Source organism: Podarcis raffonei, chromosome 14 (assembly GCF_027172205.1).
Source record: "Podarcis raffonei isolate rPodRaf1 chromosome 14, rPodRaf1.pri, whole genome shotgun sequence".
NCBI lineage: Eukaryota > Metazoa > Chordata > Lepidosauria > Squamata > Lacertidae > Podarcis > Podarcis raffonei.
The window spans coordinates 4,771,986-4,795,310 of NC_070615.1; the positions used below are offsets into that span (position 1 = coordinate 4,771,986).

A 23,325-nucleotide genomic window follows, 5' to 3' on the forward strand; every position below is an offset into this window, starting at 1 on the left:
CTGGAAGGCACCGGGTTGGGGTGCAGGAACTGCTGTAATTCCTGTCCCCTACTGTAACTAAACCCAGGTCACATAGCCGAAACAATTGCATTGTTCCCCTCTGATCCATCCCTTCTGTGTGCTTCAGTTTTTAGACTGTAAGTTCCATGGAGCAGGGACTTTGCAAAGTGCCATGCACTGAGGTTACTGTATATAAAGCCATTGGTAACTTACCCACAATCCCTCTTTTTCTTACCTTGCCCCTGCCTGGTAGCTGCCTCCCAGTTCAAAATCATTCCAAGAAGCACAGAGTGAACTCAACCAGGCTGCAGCTGACCTGAACCAGTCAGCGGGGGAGGTTGTCCATGCCACGCGGGGCCAGAGCGGGGAGCTGGCAGCTGCTTCTGGAAAATTCAGTGAAGACTTTGACGAGTTCCTGGATGCTGGGATTGAAATGGCTGGGCAAGCTCAGGTGAGACGTCTTCCTCCACCAGTTTGCTCTCTGGCTGGGCAGGATGCGGTGAGGGGGGAAGCGATTGGTCATGGTTGTTGGAGCGGGGTGTTTATCAGCTCCTTTGTCAGCTTTCCTCAGAAGGGAAGAGTGGGATGTAAACGTTGAAATGAAAGGAATGTCCAAAGGAACAGGAGAGGAGAAGACAATAGCTCTTTCCATGCACCTGAAGGTTGCCACATAGGAGAAGGCAGAGTCTTTGTTCTCTGATGCTGTTCCAGAACTAGATCTCATGGGATCATGTTGGAGGAAGCTAGACTTGGGTTGAACATTAAGAGAAACCTCTTGACAGAGCAGTGAGGCAAAGAGACCCATTTACTAGAGAGGTGGTGGGTGGGCTCTCCCGAAGCAAGAGGGGTTGGGGGTGGAGGATGCTCTAGTTCCAAATTTCCTGCACTGGGCTATATGACCCCCAAAGCCTCCTACAGTGTTTATGATTCTATCACATCTCATTCTGTCCAACTCCCATCCCCCTGGCTTGTTCACTATCACTTAGCAGGGAATCAGCATGTCCATTATAACAACCTAAGAAGAGCTTGCTGGATCCGACCAGTGGCCCATCAAGTCCAGCCTCCTGTTCTGACAGTGGCCAGCCAGATGGGAAACCTGCAAGCCGAACCTGAGTGCCAGAGCCCTCTCCCCTCCTGCAGTTTCCAGCAACTTGTATTCAGAAACATTGCTGCCTCCAACTGTGGAGGCCGGGCAGGGCCACAGGGCGAGTGGCCATTGATAGCCTTCTCCTCCATGAAGTTCTCTGATCCTCCTTTAAAGCCATCTAAGTTGGTGGCCATCACCGCCTCCTGTGGGAGCGAGTTTTTAACTACTAGCTAATAGATTAACTATGGGCTGCATGAAGGAGTCGTTCTTTGCGCCTGTCCCGAATCTTCCAGCATTCAACCTCTTTGGATGTCCACGAGTCCTAATGTTATGAGAGAGGGAGAAAAGCCTTTCTCTTTTCACTTTCTCTGTGCCATGCATAACTTTCTAAACGTGACACATCTTTTCTCTAAACTAAAAGGTCCCATATGCTGCAACATTCCCCCATAGGGAGTTGCTCCACCCCCTTGATCATTTTGGTTGCCCTTTTCTGACCCTTTCCCCTAAGGAACAGCAGCAGCAAGGAAAAGTTCTTCTCAGCAAAGGTAACCAGCCTGTCCTCTGCCTTTGCTTGATAACTCCAGTCCACATTAGGCTACACTGCAGATCTCAAAGGTGTTGCTTCATCAGCGCAGCCCTCATTCGCTCTGCTATTGTCTGGGCAGGCAGCTGAGTGACAAAGTATGTCTTGGTTTATCCAGGGCCACCTGCTCCAAGCTCTGAGTCGGCCAGAACCTCCTGTGTATTAAGCAAAGACCACTCTGCCCTTCCCTGTCTAGCAGGCCTGCCAACATTAACAGCTGCGCACCCACCCATGGTCGCTTGACATCTTGTCGTGCTCATGGAAATGAGATGCTAATTAAGCCCTTGCAGTCAAGTCATGCAAATTAGCTGCAGACCTTTTAGCACTTGCTATAATTTCCAGTGTAGCCCGTGGTGCAGAGTGAGCAGCCCTCTCTGCTGCTCGCCAAACACGTTGCCTTGTTCAACAAGTTGATTTTAAAGCACTCCCCTCCCCCCCACCACCACTTTTTCCGCAAAGGCCCCCTCTTGTCAAAGCATCAGGGGCTTGGATGCGACTCCTTTTGTCTTTGCATGGAGAGCAACTCAGAGCTTAGCCTCTTTGCTGCCTTCCCATGCCCTAAATCCATGCCATGATTTGCTTCTTTGGCCTTACAGACGAAGGAGGACCAAATTCAAGTCATTGGGAACCTCAAGAACATCTCCATGGCTTCCAGCAAGTTGCTTCTGGCTGCCAAGTCTCTCTCGGTGGATCCTGGAGCTCCCAATGCCAAGAACCTCTTGGCAGCGGCTGCAAGGTAAGGGCCAAGGCAGAAGTGCAGTTCACCTGCTTCTAATCAAACAAATGGGAGGAAGGAAATCAGGGAATATATAGATCTGTTCTAGATGGGACCCACATGCCTTAGAAGTGGCCTTTCTGTATGTCAACTTTCCATAAGCTGGTACTTTCAAATGTTTTGAACTACAACTCCCATCAGTCCCAGCATTGTACTGGCTGGGCCTGATGGGATTTGTAGTTCAAAACATCTGAATGGCCCCAGCTTTGGGAACCCCGTGCCACCTTTGTTCATCAAGGGGGGCTTTGCTTCCACTGCCATCTGTGCAGTGCAAAACAAAACCTGCCAATGGAGGCAGTGCCATTACAGAAGTAGCCCTGAGGATAATTTTATTTTTATTATTTGGTAAATTTCTATACCGCCCTTCATCCAAGGATCACAGGGCTTTTTACAATATAAATACATAAAAATACATTCCATAGTAACAAATAAAAACAGTAACCTCCCATGGACAGTTTTCCTCTCAAACAGGCATTGTGCCTCCTTGCCTTGCTTTTTGTAAACTCTTCCTTTTTCCTACTAGAGAGATGCAGCTTTGGGTTGTGGGGGTTGTTTCTTGGATTAGAGAGATATTTTCTAGTTTGTTTTATCTTTAAAAATTGATACTGCTATTAATTGGCTGCTTGGTTTTACTAGTGGAGGAGAATTTTAGGAGACTGTTACTAGCTTATTTTGAGAACTCTGTTTGGAGCCTGCCCTACCATTAGACAGAATTAAGCAGATGCCTCAGGCAGTTGATTTTGGGTGTCGTTTATAATTACTGATTTCTTACTGCCAATTCAAAAATAATTTGGCTGCTCTTGGGTACCATGCATCTTAATTTCTTAAACTTTTCTGGCAGGGTGGTGGTGGGTTGCCACTTGCTTCTCTAATCAAGCAGGCTACCTCATAGCAGGTCCACCTGTGATCTGCTCTGATTACCCACATTGTTGGTCTCTGAGATGTGCATGTCTCTTGTCTTCTAGGGCTGTGACTGAGAGTATAAATCAGCTCATCACTTTGTGTACTCAGCAAGCGCCGGGCCAAAAAGAGTGTGACAACGCTCTCCGGGAACTGGAGGTAGGTCTCCACTTGACTGCAGGCTCACTTTTCTTGGGTGATGTGACTGGCAAAGCTTTCATGATTAAGGGTGTTTCTGGCTGTCCTCAAATCTTGCCCCATCTGGACTTGGAGAGTTGCTTGCTAGTCAGCTGACTGAACACTCAGCAGGCTGGCACTTGAGTCTGCCATGCTAACTGTCTAAACAAGAGTGCTGGTGGATCAAGTGATAAAACATCAAAGCTTGGCTGCCATGGTTTTTTGACGGCTCGATTGCCACAGCTTGACTGCTACTACCCAGGGAACCTTACATCTCTTACTTCCGTAGACAGTGAATACTAAACTGTATTAGCTGCGTAGCTTTGTTCTCAACTAGTATCATTCAAAGACCACTGTTTTGTTTCCATTGATTTGTGATAGTGGCCACACTATTGTTGACATCAACCTTCCCCACCCTTGAGCTCCTCATGTTGCTGGACTCCAAGTCCCGTCATCCCTGACTTCTGGTCACCATGTTTGCTGGGACTGCTGGGAGTTTTTGTCCCATCTGCCTCTGGGAACTCAAGGCTGGGTTTCCCTGATGCCCTTCCCCCTTGATGAAACAGATAAAATATTCTATTTGTTAAGTTCATGGATATTTATATATTCATTACAGTGCCTTTTCTCAGTTTATTGTCACTCACGTGTGCAGATTCACATGTTAATGCCAGTAGTTGTTGGCATTATTGTTAATTTCTGAAATTAGCTTTACTTTTCTCCACTTTGGGGGCAGATTCACTTTGCCAGATTCATTTGGGATTGTTGACATTCAACAAACTTCAGGTATTCCTTGTAACACACTGGAGGCTGAAGTGAGCCAGTGAGTTGTTTTTCCAGGATAACTGCCTGGAAGATATGAGTCTCCTTGCATGTATTCTTCCAGCCAGAGAAGGGGCCTGATCAAAGTGTCAAAAATGTTAATATTGTTGACCACATATGTGATAATTTTATTTCTTCCTGCAACCAACCCAGAGATATACAGACAAAAGAAGGGAAGTTATATAAATACACATATGCTGCTTTTATTGGGAGGGGGGTGTCATACAAAGCAGTCTACAAAGCTAAAATCAATCCATAAAATTGCAATTCAACATTCTAATAAATATAACAAGCCAGGCACAAAAAGCTGGTTTTCATTTCAAAGCAGTAGATGGATTTATTCCCATTCCAAGAAGGGCTTTGCTTAATCAGCTCACCCAAGCGCCCTAAGAAGGTGCAGCAAGGGCTTCATGGTCTAGGATTTTGACTGCATTGCCCCTCTTATTTTCAGACGGTTAAAGAAATGCTGGAAAACCCCAACGAGCCTGTTAGCGACCTCTCTTATTTTGACTGCATTGAAGGTGTTATGGAAAACTCCAAGGTAGCCATTGTATTTTCTTTCCATCTGCATGTTCAGTTTCATGACCAGTTGTACTAAGTCATATTTAGCACTCCCTGAAGTGGGGTAGTGGAGCCTCCTGGCAGGTGAGGGGGGGGGAGCAAAATCCTGGAGCTACAGCTTTCTCCAGCATCCAAAAACAAGGAGATTTTTTTAGTAGTTACGTCAAAAGTACAGTCCATCCTCCCTCCCCAAAGAGAGTCCAGGCTGCTAAAAGTAGTTAAAACACTATATAGAAAAACAGTGTAAAACAGCACTTTAGCAATGCTAAAGGACCTGCAGTGAAGCTAATCTTCATAAAACTAACCTCCAAAAATCTAGAGCAGGGAAGGGGAACCTTTTCCAGCCAGCAGGCCAGATCCTGGTGTCTTCCAGCCCCCCATCTTCAGTGGGCCGCTTGGGCAGGTGGGGGGTGCCCACCTGTCAATCAGCTGATGATGTTGCTCCTGATCCGCAGTGTGGAGATAAAACCAGTAGGAAGGTGATTGTATTACGGAGATAATGTGTGTGAATTGAGTCTGATGTGCCTTCTAGGTAGGGGGCATTGTTTTTGTTTGTTACTATGTTATGTGTTTTTGTGTTTTTATAATGTAAACCACTCTGTATTCCTCTGATGAAGAGCATTGTAGAAAATAAATAAATAAAAATATTAATAGCATTGCATATTATCAAGTATTGATACTAATAAATAAAGCTTATTAGAAGTATGAAGTATTAGTAAACATTAGCGTATGGTTATTAAGTGGTGTTGGGATTTCTAAAGCAAGGACTGAATTGAAAGTCTTGAATTGCCCCCCCACCCCCCACCCTTCGCAGGTTCTGGGAGAGGCGATGGCTGGAATTTCTCAGAATGCCAAGACCGGGGACCTTCCAGTCTTTGGCGAGTGTGTTGGGGTGGCTTCCAAGGCCCTTTGTGGCCTCACTGAAGCAGCAGCTCAGGTGAGTTTCAGATAACTAATGTACTAAGCAAGCTTTTCTGCAGTGGTGGGTGACGGTGTGATTGAGCTTCTGCAAGTTCATTAAGATGTTTCAACTGCTTGCAAAGTGTGAGGATGGAGGGACCTTCGGTGGTCTTTTTGAGTGTTTGTCTTGATGGAGTTTCTGCTAGACTGCTTATTATGTATTTATAAATAATCTTCTAGTTATCTAGCTTGCTGCTGGCCCACTGAACGACCACAGCAGTGGCTGATTTGCCTGTGAATGACTTCAGTTGTGGGCATTAGCATTAGGCCAGTTTTGCAAATAATGCTTAAATGGCTTCTCTGCATTTTTCCATGCCTGTAATTGGAATGCAAGACCTGCCTTGTCTAGGAAGAACATTGGATGAAAAAATGACTCTCTCCTTCCACTCTCGGTATTGCATGATCTCAAGTGAACTAATAGGCGTTTATTGTGTGCTTCTTGAAAATCACCTCTGAGTAGTCACAGTGCCTTTGGTTTTTGCCTAGGCTGCTTACCTGGTTGGCATCTCGGATCCCAACAGCCAGGCCGGTCAGCAGGGGCTTGTTGATCCTATCCAGTTTGCCAGGGCCAATCAAGCTATCCAAATGGCATGTCAGAACTTGGTGGACCCAGGAAGCAGCCCATCCCAGGTAACTTTCATCAAGGTTGCCAGAGGCCTTTTGCTGGCTCGTGCTTCGCATCCTGTAAGAGGTCCACCTTTGTAGAAATAGCAGTCTTGGGTTGCACGTGACCTGAAAATAAGGGTGCACTTCATATTTTAATTGGGTGTGAACTTGGGAACTTCTGTATGCAAGGCATGAGCTCTGCCCTCTCAGCTATGGTCTGTTTCTTACTAAGCTTGCAGCACAAAAAATTCTGTTGCTACTGCTAAAGTATGGAAGCAAGCAGGACTCTGTTACACAACAGAGAAAAATTAACAACTATTTCCTATGGAGAAAATCACTAGTTTATTTATCAGAGGAAATTTTTCCCTCTCCCAAGTATCTATTTCACTGATATTTTTTTTTGGGGGGGGGGAGGCAAGAATAAGGATTTGTGAATACCAGTAAATAGGTTCAAAATGTGTTTAGACTGAATTACGTTTGGGAATGCTGTGCTTGTACTTTACAGGTGAATGAATGCCTTTTCCTCTTTTTTGTAAAGATAAAGATGCATTTCCTTCAGTCATTAACAGAAATATATAAAGCATGTGAGCAACCAACATTTTTAAAACTCTTGTCAACATGTCAGTGGCCATTCGTGTCTTCTCTTTATCTTACTTTAATCTATAATCAAAGCAGCAATTCTCTACCAACTTACCTGGGAGTGAGCCCCATTAAACTGAATGGGACTTACATCTGAGTAGACATGGATAGGACTGAACTACAAGGAGGAAAAAAGCTTGCTGGTATCTCCCTAGATCTCTCAGCGCCCTTTTAATCAGCAATGAGACCTGGACCAGACATACCTGTATTTTGTTTGCTCCGAAACAGTCCATGCCTAACAGCTGCTAAGGATCTTGCCAAACATTTAAATAACCAAATGGCTCTTTAAAATGTGTCTACTGTCTATGCTGCATCGTAGGGCCAAAATACAGTGTCCAAAAGAGCTCAAGTTCCTTTCTTCCTAACCCACTGGTGCTTCAGAACACAGATGGAGAATTAGCAGAGCAGCCATTCCATCCCTGAGCCAGCCCAAGACATTTGGCTGCCTGAGGCAAAGGGAAAAGATGGAGCCTGCAAAAGCTCACCAAACTGTTGAATCCTATTTTGACACTGGCAGTGGAACATCATCCTCCTCTGCACACCTGAGGGGCAGGCCTCATGGCATACGCAGCTCTATCCACTCCCCACCCCTCCACAACTGCCACCTGAATTGGCTGCCTCACTCTGCCTCATGGTAGGGCTGGCCCTGTCTGTGGTTCTGTTTCTGCCCCCTCAGCCATGTGTGTGTGTTTTGTTTTCCAGGTCTTATCAGCAGCTACCATTGTGGCAAAGCACACTTCTGCACTGTGTAATGCCTGCCGCATTGCTTCGTCCAAGACAGCCAACCCCGTGGCAAAGAGGCACTTTGTCCAGTCTGCAAAGGAAGTGGCAAACAGCACTGCCAACCTGGTTAAAACTATCAAGGTATGAGAGTCTCCTGCCCCGCTGTACTGTTAAGACAGCCTCAGTCAAACAAAGGCTTAAATACTGCTCATCTCTGGGTCCTTAAAAAAAAAAGTCATTTACAGGAAGTCATTTCTCCTTCTGTGGGAAAACAGAGTTTGCAACCTACACAGGAACTGCCATTTTGAATCTCTTAGGGAGCCATTATCCACCTCGTTCCTGGAATGCTTGAGAACAGCTGTACTGCTAGAATGCAATTAACCTAATGTATTTGTGATTAGGGAGTTACCGTATTTTTCGCTCTATTGGACGCAGTTTTTCCCCTCCAAAAATGGAGGGGAAATGTGTGTGCGTCCTATGGAGCGAATGCAGGCTTGTGCCATAGCCACGCGCAACCCCTCTGGCAGGGAGAGGTTGTGTGCAGCCTGTACGCTGCTCTTTGGGGGGGGGAATATTTTTCTTCTTGATTTCCCCCCCTAAAAACTGGGTGCGCCCTATGGTCCGGTGCGCCCTATGGTGCGAAAAATACGGTACATTTTAATTCTGCTGTTTCGTCTGGAGGTTCCTCCTGTCTTCATTACAGGAGAAAGAAGACCTTGCTCTTGGGAAAGTGTGGGTTTCAAAAATGAGGAAACAGTTCAAGAGTTTGGATTTCCCAACATTTATTTGAGAGAGCATATTATTATTATTATTATTATTATTATTATTATTATTATTATTTACCCACCCGTAACCCAAGGTACCAGGACAGGATTCATCAATTTAAAAACATTGTTAATAACACAATATTAAAAACTTAAAATTACAAAAATGTAAACTTAAAAATATAAAAATAAGGTGAGTCCTGAAAATATACATCTCAGGTGTAATGTTATTAGAATATATCTTTCTCAATCCCTTCTGCAATTTGTAGCAAAGTAGCTAATTGTTGTCTGATTGAAAATATGAAAATGAGTTATTTGTGTGGCTTTTAAAAAGTGAAGATAAGTAAAGAGCCAGCCATACTTCTAGAGAGTCTCTTGGATCTCAACAGATCCCTGCTCACACTCATCTGTATGTTATTTGTATTATTAAATTTATTACCCACCTCCCTTCACCAGCAGGTTTTAGGGCTGGTGACAACAATTTAAAATCCAGAATTAAAAACTGTTAAAACATATTGCATTCACAAGAATAGCGTGGGTCCTTAAAACACACATCTCAGCTGTCAAAGGCCAGGGTAAAGAGATGTATCTTCGGCATTTACCAAAAGCTGTTTCATGAAGGTGCAGGACTCACCTCTATGGGGAGCTGACATGATCTCTGCTTTGCCTGGGTGTCACGGAATTCAGGAGCCAGCCAAAAACCTGCAGGATATGTTCCTGGGAAAACAGAAAGAACTCATGAATGGTTCTGGTGATGAGCTGGGAACCTGACAGGCCCTTGTAAGCATCATACAGAAATCTGGGGTCAGGCTGACTGAATGGGAAGATCTGGGTTATCCTATTTTAATGTATTGTGAGATGGAGTTAGGCTGGGATCTGTCATCCAGTGAACTTCAGAAATGAGTGGAAGATTCAAGGCCAGGCTTCCCACATCTAAATCTGATGCTCTCTCTCCAATACACCACAGCACTTGAACCCATTTTTATTTTTCTTCACTAGGCCTTGGATGGTGACTTCTCAGAAGATAACCGAAATAAGTGCCGGATTGCAACTGCTCCATTGATTGAAGCTGTGGAAAACCTAACAGCCTTTGCATCAAACCCTGAGTTTGTCAGCATCCCGGCCCAGATCAGTACTGAGGTAAGAGAAGTGCTGTATTAAATTAACTTTATAATGATGCGGAACCTGTCTTTAACTTACTGCAAACTGATCTCCAGTTTGCTGGTCTTTGAGGACATTACAAAGCATTTTGGAAGTTTGTTTAGAACAATTAAGCTCACCTTTTCTATGCTTTAGAGGAGCAAGCAGCCTACATGATCTACGTCGCAATTGCCATGTCGGCTACATGGTAACCTCACATTGTTTTTATTTAACTCCCTCCCTCCCCTTTCCTGTGAAACTCTTGTAAGTAAAACTATAGCCCAATTCCAGGGGTTCTTCCACGTGCAATTTGGATCAGGTGAGGATCAGCCTCAGCTAGTACAATTGTAGGATGCTGAGGCTGAGGGGAGTCCAAAACCCCTGGACCCCTCCATTGTCAAAGTCTGGACAAAACAGGTCAACGAGCTGTGATCTGATCCTAGGTTTGCAGGGATTACTCAAACCATAGTCTCTTGGTTTGGAACCTCAAGAATTGAATTGAGGTGTGCTAGAAAAGGTAGGAAGAGAAAGAGCAACAAATGAGTTCACATGCCGTTTCTAATCCAACAAACCATGGTGGTTTAGTCTGGGGTTATTACACCTGAACCCAGCCTGGGAGTTGCTGTGGAACTAAAAGCCAGCTGCTTCCCTCTTTGCAGGGTTCTCGGGCACAGGAACCAATCCTGACTTCTGCCCGGACTATGCTAGAGAGCTCGTCCTCTTTAATCAAAACTGCTCGCTCACTGGCAATCAACCCCAAAGACCCTCCCACGTGGTCCGTTCTCGCTGGGCACTCACACACCGTGTCCGAGTCCATTAAGAGCCTCATCACATCCATCAGGTGAGTCCTTTCGTTTTTATAGGCACTTGCAGTGTGGGTACCTCTGCCTCTTTCTCCATTATCATGTTCCCCCATTCTGCAGGAACACACACCCTGCTCATGCTTATTATTTCAGCAAGCTGGAATATGTAAAAACAAGTAGAGGGAGCCGTTCTCAGCCCAAGGCCTGCTTTCCCTCTTGGACAACGTTCCAGAGGCAACGTATCAGCAGTGGGCAGCAAAAGCAGGTGGAGGCAAAAGCAGGTGGAGCAGTGGAGGTGACATTTGTCTTTTATGCAGTAGGCTACATTCAAATGGGACGCAGGTGGCGCTGTGGGTTAAACCACAGAGCCTAGGACTTGCCGATCAGAAGGCTGGCAGTTCAGATCCCTGTGACGGGGTGAGCTCCCGTTGCTCGGTCCCTGCTCCTGCCAACCTAGCAATTCGAAAGCACCTCAAAGTGCAAGTAGATCAATAGGTACCACTCTGGCGGGAAGGTAAACGGCGTTTCCGTGCGCTGCTCTGGTTCACCAGAAGCGGCTTAGTCCTGCTGGCCACATGACCCAGAAGCTGTACGCCGGCTCCCTCGGCCAATAAAGCGAGATGAGCGCTGCAACCCCAGAGTCGGTCACGACTGGACCTAATGGTCAGGGGTCCCTTTACCTTTTTACATTCAAACACTGCAAAAGTCAGGGGTTTCTGCACATGCACAGCCCTCTGTTCAGGCAAGCAAGAGGCAGTAACACAGTTCCAAGTATGCAGCCCAGCCAGGCAAAAGCACTTGAGAGGTGCATGGATCAGGGATGGTGGGAAGTGTGTCTGGGGTCAGAGAGAGAGTCCTGGAGCATTGCGCTCAGCTCCCGAGCTTCCAGTTTTGCAATAACCACAGGCTGCCTTCAGGGGTCAAGAGCTTCCCCCACCTCTGGAATACTCTCTCAATCAGGCCCCTCTTTGAGGCATGTTTCTCTCCCAGCTCCCCTTTCAGGTCTTTTCCTGTGTGATATGTACTATGTTAATGTAAGATATATGTTTTATGTTGCGTTTGTTTTAATTGCTTCTTTGTATCATATGCTATGATTATTGTTTTCATGTACACTATTCAGTGCTCTGGGTGCTCATTAGTAGAAGAGGGGGGTAAAAGTGAATGATTATCAGTCCCTTTATTTCCAGCATTTGGGGTGTGAGTGCTGTTCCCTGTTTAGGCAAAATGGCGCCACCCATGTTCAGGAAAGAGGTATCAGCCAGCTAGGGAATATCCTAAAGATTGAAGAAGTGCAAAAGAATCTGTGAGGGGGGGTTATTGGATGCGTATGGAGCATGCTCAGTAGCCACAGAATGCAGACTGATGGGTGGGGCAAGGATGGGGGGGGGGAGAGATGGAAAACCAGGGGCAGGGGAGGGGAGGGGCTGGAATCCTCTGTTCTTTAATATTTTGCTGCAGTTCCCACATGTTAATTATGGTTATATCCCCCCCTTTCACCCTTGACATAACAATCTGCCATACATTCTCCAGAGACAAAGCCCCGGGCCAGCGGGAGTGTGACTACTCCATAGATGGGATCAATAGATGCATCAGGGACATTGAGCAGGCCTCACTTGCAGCTGTCAGTCAGAATTTGGCCACGAGGGATGACATTTCTGTTGAGGTAAGCAGAGCTGTGAGTTGCCAATGAAAGAAAAGCTGAGCCTCCTCAGCCAGGAGTGTGTCTGTGTGTGTGAGGGGGAGAGGGAGAGAGAGAGAGAGAGGGGGAGGGAGAGAGAGAGAGAGCTCTGAATCAAATTAATGTAGTTGGCAGTGCAGAGTGAGGGGAAACAGGGAAAGCACCAATAAATCTTCTGCTATAAACTGACTAGAGGATTTTCCCAGGATGCCTTGCATTCCTCTTGCTAACTCTCTTCCAGGTGAGTGAACCTGGTCCAGCAACACAGGTGGTAAACTGACATAGGTTGTTTGCAAAATGACAGGTTGAAATTCTTCAGGGTGAGGCTCTTAAGCTTACTTTTTCTTTTAATGACCAGGGGAGAAAAGAAGGACCTTCAAACAACCATAAGCAGCTCAGCTTCATTCCCTCTTCCATTTTAAGCAGGGAACTAGAATCCTACTTGGAGGGGGGGAAATAACAAGTTTTCACAAACTTATTTCTCTTGTTTTTACAGGGAAAGCTTAACAAGAAGTTAAGTTTTGTGTTAAAAAATCTGGCCATCTGCATTTGCTGTAATTCAGAAGGTCCCAGGTTCAAACTTGGGATCTTCAGTTGAAAAAAGATCAGCTTGCAGCAGGTCATGGAGGGAGGGGAAGTCATCTCTGCCTGACCCCTTGAAGTCTGCTAACCATCAGAGTGGATCGGGGGCTGGCCTTTAGCCCTCCAAATGTTGCAGCTCCCGCCAACCCCAGAAAGTGTGGCCAATGCAATGTATACCGTATTTTTCACGCACTTTTCCCCTCCTTAAAAGTAAGGGGAAATGTGTGTGCATCTTATGGAGCAAATGCAGGCTGCGCAGCTGTAGCTGAAGCCAGAAGAGCAAGAGGGATCGGTGCGCAGCGATCGCTCTTGCTCTCCTGGCTTCAGGGATAGCCACAAAAAACCTCTTGAGCGCAGCGGGAGCGCTCCTTCCTCTTCGCTCAAGAGGCTTTGCATTGCTTTCTTGTTTTCCTTCTCTAAAAACTAGGTGCATCTTATGGTTGGGTGCGTCTTATGGAGCAAAAAATACGGTGGTTAAACTATGGCACTCCCTCCCTCAGGAGGCAATAATGGCCAGCAACTGGGGTGGCTTTAAAGAGGACTGGAGAGATTCATGGAAGGGAAGGCTATCAGTGGCTCCTAGCTATGATGACTGTGCTCTGCCTCCACAGATGGAGGCATGAATGCTTCTGAATACCAGTTGCTAGAAACCCCAGGAGGAGAGACTGACGCTTGTGCTGCGGTCCTGCTTGCTGCTTTCCCCTGGGCATCTGGTTGGCCCCTGTGAAAACAGGATGCTGAACTAAGTGGGCCACTTTGGGCCTGATCCAACAGACTTTCCTTCGGTTCAGCAGCTTCTAGAGGGCCAAAGGTTCCTCACCCCCAAGGAAGATAACACTGGACAGGGTGGACAAAGAACTTGTTCTGGCATATGGGAGCCGATCGTAGGAGGGACAGAAATGGCAAAATGAATACGTTTTTCCTGTTTTCCTGTTTTTATTCAGCTTCACAAAATCAAAATCACGCTAATACATCAGATAATTGAAGTTTAGTAGGGAGCTCCAAGGGTCATCTCGTCCAACCCCCTGCAATGTAAGAATCACAGCTAAAGAATCCCTGACAGATGGCCGTCCAACCTTTGTTTAAAAACTACCCGGGAAGGATAGCCCACCACATGAATAAATATTTATATATATATATAAAACAATACAGTTCCCCCTCACCCCACAGAGAGAACAAATGTGCTTTTCAAAATAGTGCCTCTGTGTGTCCTTCATGTCACCGAGCACCTCTGCATTGTCATTGCATTTCTGTCTGTGGTCCCACATGTCCATTCTGTTTGTTTCTCAGGCCTTGCAGGAGCAGCTGACGTCGGTCGTCCAGGAAATTGGCCATCTGATTGACCCCATTGCGACAGCCGCTCGAGGCGAAGCCGCTCAGCTGGGCCACAAGGTAGGAAGCCACAAAATGGCCACTCTGGGGAAAAGGGATGTTGTTGGTCTGAGGCAGATTCGTGAAAAGAACGCTGACTTGGGGAGGCAGCCATGTGGGATCCACTGAGGAGGACTTGGGGAGGCAGCTTTGGGGTCCACTGAGGGCAGCAGAGGGCCTCTGAGGCACAATTAACCAGGCAGCCATTTTGAAGTTCTGTTGACTGCAGAAAACTCCTTTGTTTAGCCCAAGTGTTTTAGAGCAAGTTATTCTATTCATTGTTTGGTCATTTGCTTCTGTATTTTTATTATTTTATGATCCTGTGCCAAAGCCAAAGATGAAAAAAAATGTAATTATATGAAAATGATACACAGATGGTATCTAACTCCAAGTAGACTAGTGTTTCCCAGTTATCAGTGTTTATACTACATATTTTTAGATTTGTCTTGAGAGTGTCTTTAAATCTCTTTTGTTGTCCATCGGTATTTCGCTTTCCATCCTTAAGTTGGGAATAGAGTAGTTGCTTTGGAAGGCGATAATCAGGCGTCTGAACAACATGACCTGTGCAGTGAAGTTGATGTTGAAGAATCATTGCTTCAACACTGGTGATCTTTGCTTCTTCCAGTACACTGGCATTAGTTCACCTGCCTTCTCAAGTGATGTGTAAAAATTTCCAGAGACACCGTTGATGGAATCTTTCAAGGAGTTGGAGATGGCATTTATAAGTGATCCATGTTTCATAAGCATAAAGTAAAGTTGGTAGTACAATAGCTTTGTAAACAAGCATTTTGGTTTCCCTGCGAATGCCCCAGTCCTCAAACACTCTGCACTTCAATTGGGAGAAAGCTTCACTCACAGAGCTCAGGGGATGCTGGATTTTGGCATCAATCTCGGCCCTAGTGGAAAGATAACTGTCCAGGTAGGGAAAATGATTGACACTTTCCAATGCAACACCATTAAGTTGGATTTGTGGCACTGCAGAGGGGTTGTTTTGTGCTTGTTAGTGCAGCTTGTTGGTGCTCTTGAAGTACATAATGTCTGAGGCCTTCTGGGAAAACAAAATGGCAGCTGCCCAAATCATAAACATCAGCGCTCTAACCACCCTGAGGACATGGCTCATTGGGCAGCACAGAAATGCTTAAAGAAGCAAATGAAATATATGAATGTGGAAAAACAAGATGAATTACATTTAAATGGATGACAAATGGTAAACAGATGCATGGTGGGTTGTTGTTTTTTTTTTAATGAATGCATGATGAAACAAATGAGGTCTTTGCGCAGCCACATTGAATGAATTCCGTTGCCTTCTTTCCTTTCCTCCCTTAGGTGACGCAGGTAGCCAGCTACTTTGAACCGCTGGTTCTTGCTGCTGTCGGTGTGGTATCCAAGTTGATGAACCATCAGCAACAAATGACCTTATTGGACCAGACCAAGACTCTGGCGGAATCTGCCCTCCAGATGCTCTACGCAGCCAAAGAAGGGGGAGGAAACCCCAAGGTAGGCCACCCTCAGGATGACTAATTGAATGTTGATATTTAAAGGTGATGTCCTAAGAAAGGGTCCTGCATCTTCCCTATCGCACTGTTCATCAAGCCACAAAAGTATTCCCTTTTTCTCTCAGGGATAGCGAATGTGTTACCTTCCAATTGTTGTAGGACTCCAACTCCCATCAGCCCCAGCCAGGATGGCCAGTGATCAGGCATATGATAGATGGGGAAGGTCCATAGCTCAGTGATGGAGCACATATTTACATGTAGATGGTCTCCAGGTTGAATCCCTGCTACCTCCAGTAGGTCTGTGAAAGACTTAGAGAGCCACTGCCAGACATTATAGCCATTGCTGAGCTAGATGGACTCTGAATAAGGCAGCTCCATGTCTAATTATGTTTGAAAGGAAGCACATTGACTACTCCTGTAGACTAATTTGGCACCAGTAAATTGTGTGGTGGTGGTGATCTGATTTGATGAATCACAGCAACTGATGGTCATACAAGTTTCCCAAATCAAATTGAGTAAGTGAACAGTCAGCTTTGCAGCAGAATTTTAACCTGGGTCTCTCCAGTCCAAAGAGTCATCATTTTATCAGATTCGGGTGGTGGATTTTAAGGGTTTTAAGCTTGCATACCTTTGTTTAAAAAAAAGAGAAACTTGTGAGTACAAGCAGAGAAGAGTTCTGCATGAACTAGGAAATATGGATAAGACTCTTGCACCGCATTTCAAGCCATTAGACTGTTCCTGTTTGGCTGAGGCCATGTCATGGGATCAGTGGCAAAGCCGCCACATGCCAGCATTCAGAAGGAACCACCAGACCGCTCAGGATTGCCCTCCTTTCCTTTCCGCAAGGCACTCAATAATTATTGCCTAGGAGGGCTTCCAGTTTCCTGGGCTGCTAAGCCGTGGCATGTTCAGCATAACAGTTAATCCTGCCCTCTGAATTCCTACACAAATGTCTATGAGAGTAAAAATAGACTGGTTTCAGCTTTTCCAGTCAATTAATTTTGAACTCCTTGCCCCATAAGCATCTTCCTGTTCAGCTCCCCTCAAAAGCTCTGCTGTCTCTCCCTTCTGATGCTGGAAAAGGAGAGCCAAGGTTGGAACCACAGGGTGTTTAAAATTCTCCCAATGGCAACATAGGAAGCCACCTTTATGGAGCATTTGTCCGTCTACCTCAGTATTGTCCCCTCTGATAGTCAACAGCTTCACAAAGTGTCTGGCAGAGAAGAGTCTATTCCTTCGCGTCTTAGTTGGAGACTTTGCCAGGAACTGAATCTGGGACCTTCTGCAGTCGCGAGAACCAGAAGCTTCAACATTGCAAAGGCCCTGCTACTGCGCTATGGCCCTTCCGGTTGATTTTAATTGGTGGGAAGATTTTAATTACACAAAAATGTTGTCCTGTTAATCACACTGATTAAGCCACTGAAGCTTGCAGGCCCATTGGCATTGTGGTTTAGTGCACTACTGTTTTTCTTAAAGGATAAGTTCTGTAGTTTGCATCTAAGCGTGGTCTCCTGAGGATGTAGAATGAATTGTGCCATTCCAGACCATGAAATGGCAGGATCCCATTTTGGAAAGCTAGCCTATACAACAAACTCCCAGAAATGGAAAGCTAGCATGTCAGGGAGACAGGTTCCAGGCTAAGCCTTGTTCTTACTGAGCTAGTTTTCTGTTTTCAGGGGAGCAGTTAGGGATTTTAGCACTTTTACCACCTCCTTCTCCTGCCTGTGTAGACCAGCCATTCATGTTTCCCTCAAATATTTTTACTTTGTCAGAAGATGCTTTCAGAGAAGGAGAGATGATTTGCATGTCTGGGGGTCTAAAAAATACAGTCCTTGTGAGCAATCAAGCATGAATGGTGATGGATGATGAGAGACTTGGGAGATATTCTTTAATGGCCCTTAGACAAACGTGTGTAATTAAAAAATCCTGCCTTCAGTAATCACCCCTGTCTGACAATTGTCTCCCGCAATGAGATCATGAAGCAAACACTGTAATTGCCTTAATGTGTCAGTAGGAAGTCTAGTCTTAAAGTCTCAAATCAGGGGAGTGGAGGCTGGAAGGGGAATGGAACCTTTTTTAAAAGAATTGCTTTTTACTTTTAAAACTAGGCTGCTTTCTCTTTAACGCACCAAGGCTCACATCCCTTCAGTCATTCAGCACCAGCCCTACTATTGAGCAGGCCTCCTCAGGAGGCAAATGCTGAGGGGCACAGAGGCCACATTCACACCATACATTTAAAGCATGATGATACCACTTTAAACAGCCATGGCTTACCCACAAAGAGCTTGTTGAGGCTTCTGAGAGTTGTTTGATGACCCCCTATTCCCCCTCACAGAATTACAGTTCCCAGAGTGGTTTAAGTGTCAGTCCCTCTTCACAGGAAATTCTGGGGGTTGTATCTCTGTGAGGGGAATAGGAGCCTCCTCCTAACAATTCTTGGCAACCTTAAGAGACTTCAGCTCCCATAATTCTTTGAGGGAAGCCATGACTGATTAAAGTGGTATTGTACTTCAAATGTATGCTGTGCAGGTGGACAGAGCAGACAAAGCTGTGGGTGTCAACTCCTATTTTCTGTGTTCCCACATGGAAAACCTTTTTTCAGGTAGGAAAGTGACATAGATATATATAGAAGGTTTTTTTTTAAGTCTCCATGCTGGCCATCACACAAAAGTTGTGTTTTTCAACAGAAGGGACACTGGGATGTGTTTCAGTTGTGTCAAAGAAAGAGGGAGATGCAATGTTTCCTGTTTTCTCCATCAACTTATTTCAGGCTTCACACACTCACGATGCCATCACGGAAGCTGCCCAGTTGATGAAGGAAGCAGTGGATGATATCATGGTTACCTTGAATGAAGCTGCCAGCGAAGTAGGGATGGTGGGCAACATGGTGGACTCCATAGCTGAAGCCATGAGCAAGGTCTGTATGAGTCACCTGGGATCCCTTCTCATTGCTGTTTCCCAAGGCCCCTGGAATATGTGATTATCCCAAAGCACCCAGGAAGACTCAAATTGAGGTTGCAGCTATCAAAAACTTGTTGTTGATTACAGTATATCAATAATTGCCTTCCTTGGTAGCCATATAACAGATTGAGGTGTCTGTGCTTCAAGGACTTGCGGGGAGAGGGGAGACACATGCAGACTCCCATCCCTCAGTCCCAGGCACTAATGATACCATTCATATTTTGCGTAATTTAGACCAGTCAGTGTGGGTTTTCTGGTTACAGTAGACCTTTTCCACTTATGGGAACAGGGTCTGGATTTCCTGCCATTTTGATCACCTTTCTTCTTCCTCTTCAACCCCCATCGCAGCTGGACGAGGGCACACCACCAGAACCCAATGGAACTTACGTTGACTATCAGACCACCGTAGTCAAATACTCCAAAGCCATTGCAGTGACAGCCCAAGAAATGGTAAGATCTGTTGATGGCAGCAAAATGCATTGAGGTGCACCTTAAGTGATGGCCAACAGAAGCCTTTGGGAACCTAAGAAGATCCAGCTGCTGGATCAGACCAAAGGATAATCTAGTGCAGTATCCTGTTTCTCACAGTGTAGCGCAAGTGAGGCATGTTCACCTCTTCTTTCTTCACATTCCTTCAGATGACGAAGGCGGTTACTAATCCAGAGGAGCTGGGAGGACTTGCTTCGCAAATGACCACAGACTACGGTCACTTGGCGTTCCAGGGACGGATGGCAGCCGCTACAGCAGAACCGGAGGAGGTCTTGAGCCCTTGGTCTTGTTTGGGGTTAATAAGCATGCGGTGATGGGACCAACTTTGGGGGGAGGGCCCAGGCAGCATCAGAGTTCTCCTTCCGCCCCCGCCCCCCACTTTCTGTTCTTAAATTGCTGCCCCAAAGAAACTAGTGGGCCTCCCATATTGGAACCTTGATGCCTCTTGATTATCTCTGTTGTCATCACAGGGGTACTGATTTGGTGTCATTGATTTGTGCAAAGTTGGGGTTTTGCCTGCTGTCTTGAACAAGCCAATAAAAAGGCAGAATATAAATTTAAGCAATGGTTGAATTTATTTATTATCTGCTAAAGAGATGGGGCCACTCCTGTTAGGTACTGAACACCTGGAAAAATAACTGAGTGTTCAGCTGTCTCCTCAAGCAATTAAAAGTGGGAGACAATTGGATCTGCACTGGGAGGGAGTTCTATAAAAAGGGTGCTGCCAGTCAGAAGGCCCTGTTACACTGAGAAGGCCCTGTCCCTCAATTCATACTCATCAGGTTTGTCATAAGGGCATCTTATAAACCTGTCCAGGAACAGTTCCATAATAGGGAAATGCATCAAAGGGAAATGATTTCAGCAAGGCATTTAACTGGCTGACTGACCGAACCCAAAGGGTGCTCATCAATGGTTCCTCTTCATCCTGGAGAAGAGTGACTAGTGGGGTGCCACAGGGCTCTGTCTTGGGCCCGGTCTTATTCAACATCTTTATCAACGACTTGGATGATGGACTCAAGGGCAGCCTGATCAAATTTGCAGATGACACCAAACTGAGAGGGGTGGCTAACACCCCAGAGGACAGGATCACACTTCAAAACGACCTTGACAGATTAGAGAACTGGGCCAAAACAAACAAGATGAATTTTAACAGGGAGAAATGTAAAGTATTGCACTTGGGCAAAAAAAATGAGAGGCTCAAATACAAGATGGGTGACACCTGGCTTGAGAGCACTACATGTGAAAAGGATCTAGGAGTCTTGGTTGACCACAAACTTGACATGAGCCAACAGTGTGACACGGCAGCTAAAAAAGCCAATGCAATTCTGGGCTGCATCAATAGGAGTATAGCATCTAGATCAAGGGAAGTAATAGTGCCACTGTATTCTGCTCTGGTCAGACCTCACCTGGAGTACTGTGTCCAGTTCTGGGCACCACAGTTCAAGAAGGACATTGACAAACTGGAACGTGTCCAGAGGAGGGCAACCAAAATGGTCAAAGGCCTGGAAACGATGCCTTATGAGGAACGGCTAAGGGAGCTGGGCATGTTTAGCCTGGAGAAGAGGAGGTTAAGGGGTGATATGATAGCCATGTTCAAATATATAAAAGGATGTCACATAGAGGAGGGAGAAAGGTTGTTTTCTGCTGCTCCAGAGAAGCGGACACGGAGCAATGGATCCAAACTACAAGAAAGAAGATTCCACCTAAACATTAGGAAGAACTTCCTGACAGTAAGAGCTGTTCGACAGTGGAATTTGCTGCCAAGGAGTGTGGTGGAGTCTCCTTCTTTGGAGGTCTTTAAGCAGAGGCTTGACAATCATATGTCAGGAGTGCTCTGATGGTGTTTCCTGCTTGGCAGGGGGTTGGACTCGATGGCCCTTGTGGTCTCTTCCAACTCTATGATTCTATGATTCTATGAAAGTGGTGTGCCAAGGTTTGCCTAACACTGCTGCCTTTACCTCCTTTACAAATAACTTGCAACACTTTCTTTTCCTTTTCCTCCACTCTGTTCCTCTCCACACCAACCACTTGGCTATCCAGATAGGCTTCCAGATCAGAACGCGGGTTCAGGAACTTGGCCACAGCTGCATCTTCCTGGTCCAGAAGGCTGGTGCTCTACAGATATGTCCCACAGATAGCTACACCAAGAGGGAGCTGATAGAGTGTGCTCGGGCGGTCAGCGAGAAGGTGGGTGCCCTCAACTTCAGTGGTGTGAGCTTAGACACCTCCTGGTCCCCAGTGCATCCCTGAGAATAATGTCCTCTTCTAAGACAGGGTTGTAGCAATCCTTGATCAGAAGCAGGGTTCAGGGGCAGCCTGCCCATACCAAAGCACCCCAGTAATCTCACTTTGCCTCCGCTAAGTCAGGTATCAAGACCCCCTTTTTATAGTGGGTGCTTGGAAGCATCCTCAGATACTTGGAAGGCATCCATAGAGACTTCTAAAAGGGAACCTCCTCAATATTAAGGGCAGGTTGAAATCTCTTGCTATCATGACATCCTGCTGGGTTACACCATAGTGTTGTTTGTTTATTGTTATTATGGGTTGTGTCAGCTATGTCCTAGTGAAAGTGAAGTGAACGTACCTAAGTTAATTGTGTTCATTAATTTCACTGGGTCTGCTCTGAATAGGATTTTGCTTGTTCCTCTTGACAGGTGTCCTTAGTTCTGTCAGCCTTGCAGGCAGGCAACAAAGGCACCCAGGCATGCATCACGGCGGCTAGCGCCGTCTCAGGCATCATCGCTGACCTGGACACCACCATCATGTTTGCCACGGCCGGAACGCTGAATGCTGAGAACAACGAATCATTTGCAGACCACAGGTCAGTGTGGCCGCAGGATTTCAGATCAGGGCCATGTCCAAAGGGGGCAGGGCTGTCAGAGGCAAAACTGAGCCATAGGCTGCAGGAACCCTGGAAGAGTTTTCAGGGAGGATGTAAGGTGCTCTGACATGAAATTAAAAATTGAGTTCAAAAGGGATCCCATCTAGACCAAAAAGATGCAGTCATTGAATGGTAGAAGAACTCAAAGCTTCCTGGTCAGAGTGAGGCCTCTCCACTCTTAACAAAAAGATGCAGTCACCGAGTGGTAGACGAATTCAAAGCTTCCTGGTCAGAGTGAGGCCTGTCCACTCTTAACCTCAGCTCAGTCGCCCTCTCCATTCATTGGCTCTCAGTTCAGCTGCCCCACTCCCACCCCCACAGCAAATCTGTACTCTGCCCCTGGGGCACTGCAACCTGCCACAAATGCATATATGGAAGTGCAAACGAACCTTGTTCTGAGTAGACCAATATGTTACCATGGATTTTTGTACATATCAGGGTGGCCAGCCTTTGACTCTTGCACCAGCCAGCATGGTCAGTAGCTCAAGGATGGCTCTGTGTGCATTGTTTAGGCCTATCCCATTTATCAAATAAGTTGTACAGGTTTTTATTCAGAAGCCTTCCAAACCTGTCTTACCTAAAACTAAAGTGGAACAGATGAAACATCTGTATTTGCCAGGAGAAATGAAGTCTCTCCCAGAGCTCTTACAAACCATTGTCTGTTTCAAGCTCCAAACAGCAGTTCCTTGATGAAAAAGTGCCTCTGGTTTTCAAATTGCTTTCCATTACTTTTACTCCAAAAAATAATAATAAATCCATAGTGATTCTGAAAGACACAAAACCGTATTGTGTCTGGGATGAAAAAGTCTCTTTGGGAAGGAGCCCAATAAGCAAATGGTTTCAAAAACCTATTAGGAAAGGCAGTTCTAAAATATTCTCTCTATTTATTTCCCTTCAATGCATAATTCCACTTTAATGAAAGCTTTCTACAGAAAGCCCTGAAGGACATTTGGGGTATTCTGAAACTTCCTCAGCTTTTTGGGTCATTCTGAAATTGTACTTTTCAATGCAAAAAGACTCAATAAAGCTTTGTTGCTGTTTTTGGAAAACATGTTCCAAGCCATTGGTTTCAGAATAATAAACTGATTCTGTTCCAGGCACAAAACAAGATCAGGCTAGCAGCAGCATTGTTTTTTGGATAGGATAAATATGGGCTAGAGAAAACTGACGCTAGAGGTATATTTAACCAGTAAAGCAAGGAAGATGTTTTAATCTCCTTTTGCCTGTTAGGGTCCGTCCCCGTCCCCCCATACACATATTTTATCAGTTTTTATACTACTTGAACAGCTGGTGCCTTGGCTGTAAAGAGAACTTGAATTACCACCTGATC

The 23,325-nt window shown here is 45.7% G+C and overlaps 1 protein-coding gene across 3 annotated transcripts in view; it reads left to right on the forward strand.

The window, feature by feature from the left end:
• TLN2 (talin 2) overlaps positions 1-23,325 on the forward strand; it is a 173,650-nt gene that overhangs the window by 124,787 nt on the left and 25,538 nt on the right. For all 3 annotated transcript variants that reach the window (XM_053366097.1, XM_053366099.1, XM_053366098.1), the window contains exons 29-45: positions 254-451; positions 2,267-2,406; positions 3,411-3,504; positions 4,793-4,882; positions 5,717-5,839; positions 6,349-6,492; positions 7,810-7,971; positions 9,594-9,734; positions 10,394-10,575; positions 12,068-12,200; positions 14,088-14,189; positions 15,495-15,665; positions 18,435-18,581; positions 18,974-19,075; positions 19,264-19,383; positions 21,155-21,301; positions 21,769-21,935. In XM_053366097.1, the coding sequence (XP_053222072.1) occupies positions 254-451; positions 2,267-2,406; positions 3,411-3,504; positions 4,793-4,882; positions 5,717-5,839; positions 6,349-6,492; positions 7,810-7,971; positions 9,594-9,734; positions 10,394-10,575; positions 12,068-12,200; positions 14,088-14,189; positions 15,495-15,665; positions 18,435-18,581; positions 18,974-19,075; positions 19,264-19,383; positions 21,155-21,301; positions 21,769-21,935 (2,363 nt within the window). The remainder of the gene's footprint in view (positions 1-253; positions 452-2,266; positions 2,407-3,410; positions 3,505-4,792; positions 4,883-5,716; positions 5,840-6,348; positions 6,493-7,809; positions 7,972-9,593; positions 9,735-10,393; positions 10,576-12,067; positions 12,201-14,087; positions 14,190-15,494; positions 15,666-18,434; positions 18,582-18,973; positions 19,076-19,263; positions 19,384-21,154; positions 21,302-21,768; positions 21,936-23,325) is intronic.